This window comes from Prunus avium, chromosome 1 (genome assembly GCF_965620075.1).
Source record: "Prunus avium chromosome 1, drPruAviu1.hap1.1, whole genome shotgun sequence".
Taxonomy (NCBI): domain Eukaryota; kingdom Viridiplantae; phylum Streptophyta; class Magnoliopsida; order Rosales; family Rosaceae; genus Prunus; species Prunus avium.
The window spans coordinates 42,204,848-42,217,920 of NC_142284.1; the positions used below are offsets into that span (position 1 = coordinate 42,204,848).

Below are 13,073 nucleotides of genomic sequence, written 5' to 3' on the forward strand. Positions count from 1 at the left end.
GGGGATTGGAACTTGGGTGCAGAGGAGGACTCGCTAAATCATATGAGATACTACTTGACAGTCCACAGCAAAAACAATATACATCTGCACTACTTTCTTTCTGTGCATCAAAATGTAAGATCAGTATCTACAATATATCCCAATTCAAAGGCATGAGGGAGAAGAATGACTTGTTTGCTTGTTAATGTACAGACGACTTTTCAGAGCGCAGGAAAACCAGCAACTGATTATCCCCAGCTACGGCCACAGCGCCTGGCCTCGGCCTCGAATCATCGGTGGCAATACAGGAAACACTGCCACCTGAAACCATCAAAACATTATGTAAAAAAAACATCAGTTTAACAGCAAAGAAGCGAAGGAAATGTGGTGCTGCTTCTGGAATTGTCTTATAACCGGTTCTACTTCTGACATCGTTAAGATAATAATAATTGATGCATACCTTTGAAATGATGCATTGCGCCAAATTTGTTTCCTGTAGATAATTCCCACATATACACAAGCCCATCACAAGTACCACAGATGCCTTGACCCGCTGATGCACCAATCACAGCAGCCCTGCTCAGCAAGTTCGAAAGTCAGTAAACAGATGAATTCGCGGTCATTCATTAGACTAATTACAAATGAAAATGAAGCAACTTCATTCCTGAAATTCCGTGTATGATATTTTGCTTGTGGTTGCAACAACTTAATTTCCAGGAGTTTGCTACCAAAAAATGGTTTACTACATATAACATGAATGATTCCAATTTCATGAAGTTCACTGCCCCAAAAAGTTTAGATTTGAAGAATTAAATTCCAGCACATGAAAAGGTCAACGCAACGCACCTTGGATCCAATGCAATTCCGAAGATCACCATATTTTTCACCATTAGAGCAAGCCTCCACCTCCCCACTGGATTCAAGTCACAATCATCTGATACGTAGTCTTGTTGAGCATCAGAATCAGAAGATGATGAGACAAGAAGCCAGACAGCAATGTCTTCCCCCTCCAAAGAGAATTGGTCATTGGATGTGTTAGCCACCAATTCATTGATGTGTTCTTCTATATCAAAGTAGCTTGAAACAGGGCATTTTATTTGCCAAGTAAACAAACTGACAGGAACGAATTGACAAATTGAAGCGCTTGCTGCAGAGAACCTCGACACAAGGATGCGATTAGAAATATCCCTGAAAGAAAAAACCGCTGCCTATTAGTACTAATCAAATTTACACAAAATGAAATTATCCAAAATTCATTTCCCGAGTAGTTTAAGAAAGACATACCATAAACTGAATTCACCAAAACCATTATGTCCAACAACTATATGAGTACAATTTGGAATTCTCTTCAACTCCACTATTCCAGGGGAGATGCAATCTTCAGCTGGCAGAACAAAATTCTCTATTTGCGCACTGCAGACAAGGAATTTAAAGCCCAATTAAACGGCGTTCAACACAAAGAATAGAACGGTATGGAAACTGCTAAAATTAGCGAATGATTGTTGATAAAACATGAAAAGTAACACAATTTATGGGATATATCAGATTTAAACATGATTGGCTAGCGAAAAAGAGAAAGGGGGGGTGGGGGGCGGGGGGAGAATTGCACTTTAAAACTTTGACACCTGCACTTGTATCAGAGGTGTTGAGAGAAAGGCTTTAGATACTCACCTCCATGTTGAATTCATAACCCACAGATGCAGTCTCCCACTTTCTCCAACAGCAACAAGATTGTTAGGTTCACAAACCAATATGCATTCTAAACTGTCTACTGCTTTCAAACTTGCCACCTTTGAAACATAGCCAAGTTTTACTTCCACAATCTTTACTGTATTCTCCTCCGAGCAGTTTGACGTACATGTGGAGCACAAACAATGGATACTCCCCTGCCTGAGAACATTCAAAGGAAATTCTTACTAATAACTTTACTCCTAATTCATGTCATTACTTTGTAAAATCTGCAAAGATAGTTAACCTGCAGTAAGGCGTTTTAATGCTGTCAAGTAAAACTAGATATTGCCCGTCCGGGGTGAATTGCAAACTGGATCTTTCCAAAGCAATCTAGCAAAGAGCAACACATATGTCAAAAAAATTAACAATAAACCAGACAAGCCTACCGAGCCAAATGCATACAAGAACTTACTCTACCAAAATAGTCTTTTTGAATCGGCAATGTTACTGATGTGTGACCAACAAAAGAAGGGCATCCAACCCTTGGTTCCTCAATTGCTACCTTATAGATGAATAGGCTTCCGTCCTTATCAACCAGAAGGCCACATAAAACACAAACGTAAATTTCAGTCCCTTTTGCACTCAACAATACTGACAAAACAGGATTTTGATGGGAATAACATCCCACGAACTCAAGACTGCCTGTTAGTTCGTTATTAAGTTCCATACTGTGAGGGTTCGAGTCCGAACTATGCGGAACACTATTGGGATCATGCATGAGACCCGTCCCCTGTTTCTGAGATGTTTCAGTGTCGTTCAGCTCAAGGAGGTTCTCGTGCCCAACCACATCCTTGTCAACATGGTTTTCTAAACGTGTAACAGACGAATCAAGAGAGCACAAAGTATCTTTTTCTTTGGAGGCACCAACCAATGCTTGCTCTTGTAATACAGCAGGACAATTACCGTTTAAGAGACCTTTTGAATTCACAGAAGGTTTGTCTGCATTCAAACAACTGGAATGTCCCACAATCTTGGCTTCAGCACAGAATGAATCTTTATTTGAATTGTGATCAGAAGAACCCATCTGAAGAGTCTCCAACGCAAGCAAAGTCTCTGCGGAAGGGTATGATTCAGGGGCACAAATATCTCCACTGTTTCTGCATATTATACTCTCTGAGAATGGACCACTGTGATTTCCTTTAATAGGACATATATTTTGAGCTTTTCTCTTGGTATATACTAAGTGTGGAACTTGAGTGAAGGACTCATTTCCAGATTCTGCAACAGTTTTCTTAACAGCATTTTCATTCTGCGATGCTTTTGAAGAATTCAACATGCCTCTTTGGTTATCATCAATTATTTTCCTGGCTGAATAACAAGAATCAATACTTGAGTTAGTTAAAATTTCATAAGAATCAGAACACACAGATTTTCGGGAAAAAAAGAGACTATGGAGTTAAGATCCGTAAAACTGTTCATAACCTGATAATAATATTTAGTAAAAAACGTCAAAAAAATTGTCACAACTTACAAGACAAAGGAGCTAAATTATCATGTCATATTATCTACTTAAAGGCTAGTAGAAGTAGAAGGCACGTCATCACCAACTAGACTGAAAATGGGTATGTTAGATAGGCATATTCCAGCATTTGAGTACCAAGCAACAAATTTACCAAAACAATTGGTATTAACAAATTACCTTCAGGAAGATCAACTGCAGTTTCGTTGCTTTTCGTAGAATGGATATTAACACCTAGTGAGCATTCATCCTTATTAGCAGATTTATCCCTGATTTCTTCAGAAGATACTCTTTTACAAGGAGACATACATACTGGAAGAGACTCAGATACGTTGGTGTCACATTCCTGAAGCCCCCCAGTAGAAGCCATGCCCACTTCATTATAAGGAAAAATATATTTGGTTCCATTGGTCTCAAGATGATCATCTAATGATTTGTTATGCCCATTAACAGCAACAAGAAGCCCATGACTGTTGAGAAGGCATGCAGGGTCAGAACTATCTTGACCAGCTTCAGCCTTATCAGAGGAAGTTATCACGTGGTTGACTACATGGTCACCGTATTGATCATCCTCTAAACTGTCAGGAACAATAGACTTTGTTGGAACAATTGAACCAAAATCACTATTTTGGGTATACACCTTTTCCTCCATTCGATCATTATTTACAGCAAGCATTACACCTACAAGTGTAAAGAAGAGAATAATCAACCAACTGCAGAAAGGCTAAGTGTAGAACTCATAAGGTTCAATAAAGCACCAGGGGATGGAGCACAAGGCAGAACTTCAGAAGGGCTGACAGTACCCTTTTCCTTCCTTGAGCCCTTCTTGAGCAGAGGAATAGCTTGCGGAAGAAGAAATGTCATCATTGACTTGGCCATTTCTTGACCAACCGAATCAAACTCACTCATTTCAGAACTTGCATTTGATTTAGAGGTGGCTGTTTCTTCTTCTGGATGTGATTCTGGATGTGATTCTGTCAGCAATCCTTCAGAAATGACCACATTCGATGCACTTCTATCCTGGAAAGCTGGAGCAGAATCAGAAGTCGTATCTGCATTTAAGATGATGATGATCAATTACCAATACTTGAAGCCACAAGCTGGGGTAATCACAGTGGAACTACAGAGTATGAAACAAGTGGATAAATGATTACCCTGTGTAAAAAAGGTATCAGGAGCACAAAGGTCAACGTCAGTAAGACCTTCAGAATCTTTTGGCACTGTAGGATCTACATTTTTGTTTTCTGGTACCATTGGATCAGGATCTTCAGTCCTATCAAGCTGTAAGAAGTTGAGAATATGTCTCATTCAACAGAAACTGACTACAAAACCATGACATATGCAAAATTGAGGATAAATGGACAACTTTTATAAACAAACAAAGAGAAACATAGTTTGGACTAAGCACAGTGATGTAACCACATAAATATTTGTGGATATGTGAAAACATGCGTTTTCGAAGGTTTTCAAAGATATGTGAATCAAATGGAAATCAGTAAAATAGTCAAGACTTTTCAGCTTCCTTTGGGGTTTTAAGGCAAGATGAATAAAAAGGGAAATGTGCTCACAGGTTTTTCTTCATCCACAGACAAGTTGCTGGCTACCACAGTAGATTTGCAATTTCCAGAACCAACAAAAAGCCTTGCGTCTTCATGGACAGCATCCATCCTGGGATGATTGGAGAAGCCAACAGAATCCAGTGGCAAACTATCTTTGACTGAAAAGTCACTCTCTTCTTCATGAGCAGGTAGTAAATGCACTAATGGTGGCGATGCTTTTGAATATTTACAAATGTCATACTCTTCTTCCAAAGAAGAGGGGAGCGTGGAATTCCCATTATTATGATATCTCTTATTCCCTTCCACTGAATCTGAGGGCTCGGCAAAAGATGTCAGATCTTCAGGTCTGGTTCTTTTAATGCTAGTCCAACTGAATGACTTTGAATTTACAATTTCACGTCTCCTACTTCTCTTCCCAGTGATTCGTGGTTTTGCCAAGTATGGACATGCATCTGGAGAGCGATTATTGACATCTGTTCTAGAAGCTCCATTGCAGAAGCTTGAGGGTACCAAACTCCTTTCTGCTGTTCCGTTAATGTTTGCAGCCAGCTCCCGAAGTAGCCTCTGGACAAATGGATTTTTAAACCCAAAAAACTACATACAAAATATGCTGAATTACCACCATGATCTGTTTAAACTTTTGCATTAAATGTGGAGGAAAGAACAGAAGAAAAAATAAAAAATGCCTTATGCTTATCTAGCAGACAGAATAGTTAAAAAATATCCTCCATAGAGGTTGAAATCAATTAACAAGGTATAAAAAGAAACATATAGCAGCAACAACAGGAATAAACTATCGATGAATATAGTACAGCCATGAGCTGCAATTTAAGCGAACATGTAATGAGTGACTAACACAAAATTCAGGATGGAGCACTAGTTACTGTGTCAACAGTCAATGTTTTCAGTTTCTTATTGACTAAACTCATAAAGTCGCTTTTACTTTTTCATTCTCTCTTGCTTGGATTGTTCACAGAACCCCAATTGCTCATATTAAAAGCAACTCTGAAATAAACTACTTATGCAAAGGAATCAATATCTACCTCCACACCATCTATTTTACACGAAAATCTCTTCCCATGCCAAATCTTCATGCGGGGAAAAAATGCCTTCTGAAATTTCTCCCATGCAATGTATGGCGTTTGCCCAGAAGAAGATTGTCCATCAGCAGCAATAATCTGCACATTTATAACCCATAGAAACAAATCACAACCAAAAATTAGATATCATTAAAAATCAAAAGCAACAGGGCCTGGGTAGTAGTGGCTAACCGAAAATAAAGGTCCTTTAGGACCTTCTTGAATTTCCATCTTATATGTGCTCCCATTGTGAGCTCGAACAGCCCGGTACCCAACTGGATAAGGATACCGATCTTTCCCCTTCAAAATTTGGGGCATAATTCAATGAATTAGTGCAAATAATAAAATATGAATGAAAAAACTAATTACTTATTGTCATTTAATTTTCAAAATTGCATTTCTTATGAACATAAGAATCGCAACTCAACAATTAATCAATCGAAGAGCTCAAACCTCTTATTGTGGATAAATTTTTCGCATACAGAACAAAGAAATCGAACAGTGTGACTAATTAAAGAGGAAATTTTTGAAATTAAGAGGAGGAAAAAGAAATCGAACCCTGGAGGAGCTCCAGTACTTCTTGTCCCAAGGTCCATTGTAGAGGGAACCGATCGAGTTGATTTCGAGATCGTCGGGTTTCTCTTCCGCATTAGGTTTTGCTTCTTCGACTTTAGGCTTCGTCATTTTTAGGTCTGAGAGTCAGTCCGATGAGCTTTCGAAAGGGCATCAACAAAAACTGCGGCGAAAGTTTTAATTTATATTTTTAAGAGAAAGAGAGGGAGGGAGGAGTTTGTGGCGGGAACGAAAATGAGAGGGGCTTTTGAGGCCGAGGTTAACATTACTTGCATTTGTATTTTGGTTTGGTATGTGACCCTGCAATAGGATTGGATGATTGGCTCGAACAGTATCATTCATTGGGCAGTGACAGGCCATTTCGTGACGGGCAGTGAGAGGAAGTAGGACAAGGACGCAAAAGATAAAAACAACGCCGTTGCCGGGGATCGAACCCGGGTCACCCGCGTGACAGGCGGGAATACTTACCACTATACTACAACGACCTTGTTGCTTAATTTTAAACCTAAAACTTATTGATTATACGTTAGCGTAGAGTAAGTAATCTTGATTTAAAGGCAAGGACGCAAAAGATAAAAACGACGCCGTTGCCGGGGATCGAACCCGGGTCACCCGCGTGACAGGCGGGAATACTTACCACTATACTACAACGACCTTGTTGCTCACTTTTAAACCTAAAACTTATTTATTATAAGTTAGCGTAGAGTAATCTTGATTGAAAGGCAAAACCGCAAAAATAAAAACGACGCCGTTGCCGGGGATCGAACCCGGGTCACCCGCGTGACAGGCGGGAATACTTACCACTATACTACAACGACCTTGTTGCTTAATTTTCAACCTAAAATTAATTTATTACAATTTAACGTAGAGGGTAATCTTGATTGAAAGGCAAAACCGCAAAAATAAAAACGACGCCGTTGCCGGGGATCGAACCCGGGTCACCCGCGTGACAGGCGGGAATACTTACCACTATACTACAACGACTTAACTGTTAATTCACGCACCTAACTCCAATTTATCACATATTCAAAGCAGAGGATAATCTTGATTGCATCCAACTTAAGATATTAATTTGTTAGTTGGACGCTATTGGAGCATCTAAAAGAAAGAATAAAAACTTAAAATTAAATCTGGTTTGCTTACATTGCTCGAGAACTCGATTTCTTTTTCAGTTTCAATTTCATGGAATTTTCCTCTTTGGTTTGCCAGCTTTTGATAAGCTTTCAGGAATGGTGGCATCCTGCTTTAAAGCAACAGTTGTGTCAAAACACAAAAATCTCCATCCGTGCATTGTCCGTTGCATGATTTCATGCAGGAGGGAGAGAGCAAGTGTGCTATATGTTTTCTTAATCATCATAATTTGCATATCTATATGCCTAGTTTAATGTTAATTAGTTTAGTATAATAATGAACACTGATAAACGAATCATCTTATGATCAAATATGTTAGAAAAACGGACGTTGTTTTTTAGCAAAGCTAGTGCACATGTGGCTAAACATAAAAATGCAGACCTAAACATATAAAGTTCCGCTTTGTACGTACTACTGAGTAAATGTAAATCAACTATATATACGGAAAACGTCTCTGATATCATATTAGAATGATAAAAAAAAACCCCGAAAAAAGCCAACAAAGAAAAAACTTGAATAAAAAAGAGAAATAACAAATAACGTTAACGAGCACTAATTAACCTAACAGGAAGAAGGTGCCCTAGACGTTAGGGAAGTGTCCAACAAGCACAGATGCCAAAATCTAGGTAGCTAGACAGGCTAGACAGCCTAGAGAAATATGGTGGAAGAGATGGGTCAAATCTGGATTTCTAAAAACAGATAGAAAATGGAGGAGGGTATAGATCTAATGATTGTGTCCAAATATGTTAATGAACTGAACCACAAATTGGAACATCATATTCATGGATTGACTGAAAGGAAAGGGAAAAATAAGGGTCTGGTAACTTCTTTGGTGAGGTTCAAAGCAGGCATGGGAATCTCGTGGGGCACCAGTTAAAAAAAAGCGTCCAATCCATGTACAAAACGTATCATCATGATTCATGCAGAAGCAGAGAGGCCTGCCTGCAGAGGCATGCAATTACTTCTATGAATTCAAGGACTAATTAAGGATCATGCAAAGTTGAAAAGAAAAAGAAAAAAAAAAAGTGAGGAGGTCTTGGGAAAACAGCTTCTTGCACCAGCAAAGCAAGGTGGAGATTCAAGTGTTAAAATGGCTTTATTTCCTGTTTGGGAAAATGAAGAATCGTCCCATCACCAAAATAATTTATTTATATAGAAAAAACGAGAGGTAAATATATATTTATATATATAAACAACCCATGTCCTGGCATGTCCAGGCCAATTGGAAAGAAGTGACATGTGATTTTAGCAGTGGTCTCTTTCGAATTTCCTAGTTTGGCATTGCACCCACAAAAGAAGGAAGGGATGACAGGGCCTCTTTTTCTCACCAACTTCTCTCCATCGCCCCAACTTTTTTCCTTCCATTCATTCAACAAATATTAATAAATATTCTGGCTGGCTGGTTACTGGGTGGCTCCAAACTCCAATTCATATTTACTGCAGGGCTGCTAGCTCATCGTTTGCATATGCATGATGAGGACGTGGCTGATATGTCTCTCAATAAACGATGGCATTGGCTGGGAAATGTTTTGCTACAGCATAACTACAACTACTACAGTGTAGCCAAATTCATAAACAATATTTGCCAAATTCATTGTCGCATATTTGGTGAATGTGAGTGAGTTAGGATAAGAGTTTACACTAAAAAATACGAATTTGAACTTGCATCATGAACGAACTAGCTATGGACGTAGTATTTCTCTATCTTTATACTTTGTTAAAAGAAGTTCAAATTTGAATCCCCGGTACTCCAAATTTTTTTATTCTGGGAAAAAAAAAAGTAAAGAAAGAAAATGTTCCCCCGACAAGATTTTGATTGTGAATTATCCTGAATGCCTAGAGATGCCAATAGGTAATAGGGTATATCACAAGAATTGGCTAAATGGTCAATTTCGAATTGTTTCTCTGGTGGTCTTGTTGTGTAACAATATTTTTGATGGGACATGTCCTCTTTCGGTGAAATATGAAAATATAATCAAGGGGTTTAGGGTGATAACAAATCTTTACTCATTCAATCAATGGATGATCATAGATTTGAACACACCATTTGCATGGCAAGGTAAAAAACAATTAAACAAAAACAAAAAACAAAAGAAAGAAAAGAGAAATGGATATATCAAATGTCACACGGGACCTTTTCTCGAGAAAATGGTGAGATATATATATATATATATATATATATATATATATATATATATATATCTTGGGTCAATATCTAAGTTTGTGGTTCGTACGTACGTGCAAGTGAGAGGTCTCTGCAATGCAATTAAGTGCAGCAGGTAGCAGAAGCAGTACGTACGATGATGATGACTTTGTGAGTGGTGGGTGTGTAAGTATAGTAACTTTAGATTTCCTTTTCACTCTTGCTTTGCTATGTATATATATATATATATATATATATATATTGCTACTTTCTCCTAAACTATAAGTGCCTCTCTCTATCACAACACCCAAACCCCAGACTTTCATCTTCCTTTACAAACCCAAACCCCAAACCACCTCTTCTTCTTCTGTCTTCCTTTTGTTCTCGACATGAACCTGGAAGAGAAAGTCACCATGGACTTGATTAATCAACCATCTGAGCATCTTTGCTATGTCCGCTGCAACTTCTGCAGCACTGTTCTTGCGGTAATAATCACACACACACACACACATATATATATGTCTCTACTATGTATCTTTGCATGCTAGATATATATATTAATCTATTTTCCCAACTCTAGATAAGCTTTGTCGACCTTCCTATATATATATATATATATATGTGTGTGTGTGTGTGTGTGTTGCTGCCTATAACAAAATGAAACTACAGTCTCTTTCTCTCTCTAACAACAAGAGTACCGTATATCCTGCGCTTTCAGAATCATACATAACTAAGGATTTAATTCTATGTGGCATGCTGATATGTATGTTCATTTATAGAGTCCTGTTATTTAATATCTCTCTCTCTCTCTCTCTCTCTCTCTCTCTCTCTCTCTCTCTCTCTCTCTCTCTCTCTCATATAAATGTTATATAAATGTGCAGGTTGGGCTTCCATTCAAACGGTTGCTGGACACAGTGACGGTGAAATGTGGTCATTGCAGCAACCTGTCATTTCTCAGCACCAGACCTGCACTTCAAGGTCAATGCCTTTCTGATCACCCCACCTCCTTGACTCTTCAGGTAACCTTTCTATAATTACTCTCTCTCTCTCTCTCTCTCTCTCTCTCTCTCTCTCTCTCTCTCTCTCTCTCTCTCTCTCTGTGTCTCCTTCCTTTTATCTACTCTCCAATGGTCATATAACATATGAAAATCTTATATATATGTTTCTGTTTATATTTTTGTTATCTTATATATATGTTCTTAGATAGGGCTTTCATACAGTATATTAATTTTGTTTATATGTATATATATGTATGACTATCTAAGGAGAATATATAAGGTGTTGATTTTATAATAATGAGAACCAGGCGGGATGCTGCAGTGACTTCAGAAAGGGCCAATCCTCATCATCATCTTCACCAATATCAAGCGAGCCATCATCCCCCAAAGCTCCCTTTGTTGTCAAACGTACGTATATACAAGTTATCAACTACATTTGATATAGTCTCGCCTTAATTAATTACTTGATTAATTATAAATGTCAAATTGTTTTGCAGCACCTGAGAAGAAACACAGACTTCCATCTGCTTACAATCGGTTCATGAAGTAAGGGGATCCAAGCTAAGCCGTCTTTATTTATTAAATCACTCTTCTTCATTAATTTACTTTCTTTGTGTTGATGATTACAGAGAAGAGATCCAGCGAATCAAAGCAGCCAACCCAGAGATCCCACATCGAGAAGCTTTTAGTGCTGCAGCAAAAAATGTACGTTAATGAACTTCCCTTTTTTTTTTTCTTTTTTTTTTCTTTTTGCATTTTATTAGCTAACTAGGTTTCATGTACTACGTGCCCTACGCATTATTAATTTATGAAATATATATATATATATATATTCTGACTAGCTAGCTGTCAATATTATATTATTTGTGACAGTGGGCTAGGTACATTCCTAGTCCGTCAGCTGGATCAGATTCTGGGAGCTGCAGCAGCACTAACAACGTAAGAGAGAATATCTTGTCTATATCTATTTCTGTATATTAATTAATTATTATTATTTATCAAAACCCTTCTTCTCTTTTTGTCTTCTTTTTTTGTTTGCTTTCCTTCAACTTGGGTTTTGCCTCTCAGATTGATGCTTTGAAGGGCTCAGATTTTGCAGGAATGAACATCCTATCCATGTGCTGCCAAAACCCAAAAACGCCATGACATGGGATGGGGATGATCACCACCTGAATTTTGGGTTTTGCCTCTCTCACTCAGATTGATGCTTGCTTTGCTTCCCATGGAGATCAGCTGCCTACCTACCTACCACTACATCATCTCACTTCTTCAGCATATATATATATATATATATATATATATATATATATAATATGCATGCGTGTAACTAATTAGAAGTACTCGTTTAGTTCCTTCCTGTTAATTAGAACGTGAGTTTGACTCCCTACGTACTTTTTTTTTTCTTTTTGTTTCTTAATGAACTTATTTTGCATTTGAGTACTTTCAATTAGTGTTTCGTATTCTTGTACTTTTGGAATTTGGATCCTTCTATTTATTAACTTTCGAGTTTCACCAATTTGATTTGAGGTTCTTGTTTATACTTCATAATTGTCTTATAATTAGGTATAAGAATAATGTTTGACTCTTTTGTAAGTCATCAAAGAGGCCTTGATATGCTCTGGCCCTGAGATAGGATATGCGGCCCAATTGCGAATGGGTTCACATCCAAATAATTAAAGGCATTGGTCATGTTTTCTCTTCGAAGATTTTTAGTAAGCCTTTCTAAAACCGGCTAGACTCGTGATAGGCAAGTGTTTCTCACATATTTAATAGTTGCCTCCGTATTTTATTTTATATATTTCTCTCACATATGCTAATGCAACATATAGCCTTTTTCTTACTTATTTCAAAATTTTCTGCCACTTATCTTGGAGACTGTCGCATTATTAGGTGTTCATATACTCTAAATTTTTTTTCACTTCAGCACATAATAATTTTCATTTAAAAAAGACTTTTTCTTTGGGGGTTAAAATCCTAAATGGATCAACAACCCGTAACCCGCGATTTGCAGTACTTAGTCCATAAAGCCCACCCCCGTAGCCCAAATGCTTTTAACAATAAGCCCAAACAAATCCGCTGACATCACCGGCGCACTTCAAAAAGTCAAAAATCACGCTATACGACAGAGGTCAATTAACAAAGCAGTCGTCGTCAAGGCTAAAAGCGCCCTTAAACGACGTCACTCGTGATGTCATATGATTGCTACAAGCTTGGCATGAAAATGGGGTTTAGGTGCTTTTGGGGCATGCTGTTGCTTCCACATGCAAACGAACATGCATTAGCAATTCTTTTCACATTAATCTAACATTCATATTGCTGCAAGGACAAAGTTATTCATACTTTTATGTCCAAGTTGTGTATATTTATTTGCTTCATTATTTTAAAAAAACAAAGTGGTGGCTGGTGAGCACAATTGGTTAG

The 13,073-nt window shown here is 37.9% G+C and overlaps 2 protein-coding genes and 4 non-coding genes across 9 annotated transcripts; 1 reads left to right on the top strand and 5 right to left on the bottom strand.

Annotated features, from left to right (window-relative positions):
* Positions 1-69: 69 nt before the first annotated feature.
* Positions 70-6,644, bottom strand: LOC110750368 (DNA binding protein). Of its 2 annotated transcripts, none has more exons than XM_021950687.2 (14): positions 6,366-6,644; positions 6,000-6,107; positions 5,772-5,906; positions 4,738-5,322; positions 4,324-4,450; positions 3,973-4,221; positions 3,350-3,850; positions 2,123-3,018; positions 1,955-2,040; positions 1,651-1,869; positions 1,264-1,392; positions 826-1,167; positions 440-555; positions 70-300 (listed from the first exon to the last, which is right to left on the bottom strand). In XM_021950687.2, exons 1-14 carry the CDS (start codon positions 6,489-6,491, stop codon positions 182-184), a joined length of 3,738 nt encoding a protein of 1,245 aa, XP_021806379.2. In that variant the 5' UTR covers positions 6,492-6,644; the 3' UTR covers positions 70-181. The 2 variants fall into 2 exon arrangements, with proteins under 2 accessions (XP_021806379.2, XP_021806376.2); XM_021950684.2 differs by having other exon boundaries at positions 3,928-4,221.
* Positions 6,645-6,793: 149 nt separating this feature from the next.
* TRNAD-GUC (transfer RNA aspartic acid (anticodon GUC)) lies at positions 6,794-6,865 on the bottom strand. The gene has a single exon. It is a non-coding gene; the product is annotated as a tRNA-Asp (tRNA).
* A 97-nt stretch (positions 6,866-6,962) lies between these two features.
* TRNAD-GUC (transfer RNA aspartic acid (anticodon GUC)) lies at positions 6,963-7,034 on the bottom strand. The gene has a single exon. It is a non-coding gene; the product is annotated as a tRNA-Asp (tRNA).
* Positions 7,035-7,126: 92 nt separating this feature from the next.
* On the bottom strand, positions 7,127-7,198 carry TRNAD-GUC (transfer RNA aspartic acid (anticodon GUC)). The gene has a single exon. It is a non-coding gene; the product is annotated as a tRNA-Asp (tRNA).
* A 94-nt stretch (positions 7,199-7,292) lies between these two features.
* TRNAD-GUC (transfer RNA aspartic acid (anticodon GUC)) lies at positions 7,293-7,364 on the bottom strand. Its single transcript has one exon. It is a non-coding gene; the product is annotated as a tRNA-Asp (tRNA).
* A 2,559-nt stretch (positions 7,365-9,923) lies between these two features.
* Positions 9,924-12,168, top strand: CRC (Plant-specific transcription factor YABBY family protein). 3 transcript variants are annotated; one of them, XM_088247293.1, is made up of 7 exons: positions 9,924-10,139; positions 10,536-10,673; positions 10,955-11,060; positions 11,150-11,198; positions 11,282-11,357; positions 11,526-11,591; positions 11,721-12,168. In XM_088247293.1, exons 1-7 carry the CDS (start codon positions 10,044-10,046, stop codon positions 11,796-11,798), a joined length of 609 nt encoding a protein of 202 aa, XP_088103419.1. In that variant the 5' UTR covers positions 9,924-10,043; the 3' UTR covers positions 11,799-12,168. The 3 variants fall into 3 exon arrangements, with proteins under 3 accessions (XP_088103419.1, XP_088103421.1, XP_088103420.1); XM_088247295.1 differs by having other exon boundaries at positions 11,743-12,168; XM_088247294.1 differs by having other exon boundaries at positions 9,925-10,139; positions 10,961-11,060.
* Positions 12,169-13,073: the final 905 nt, after the last annotated feature.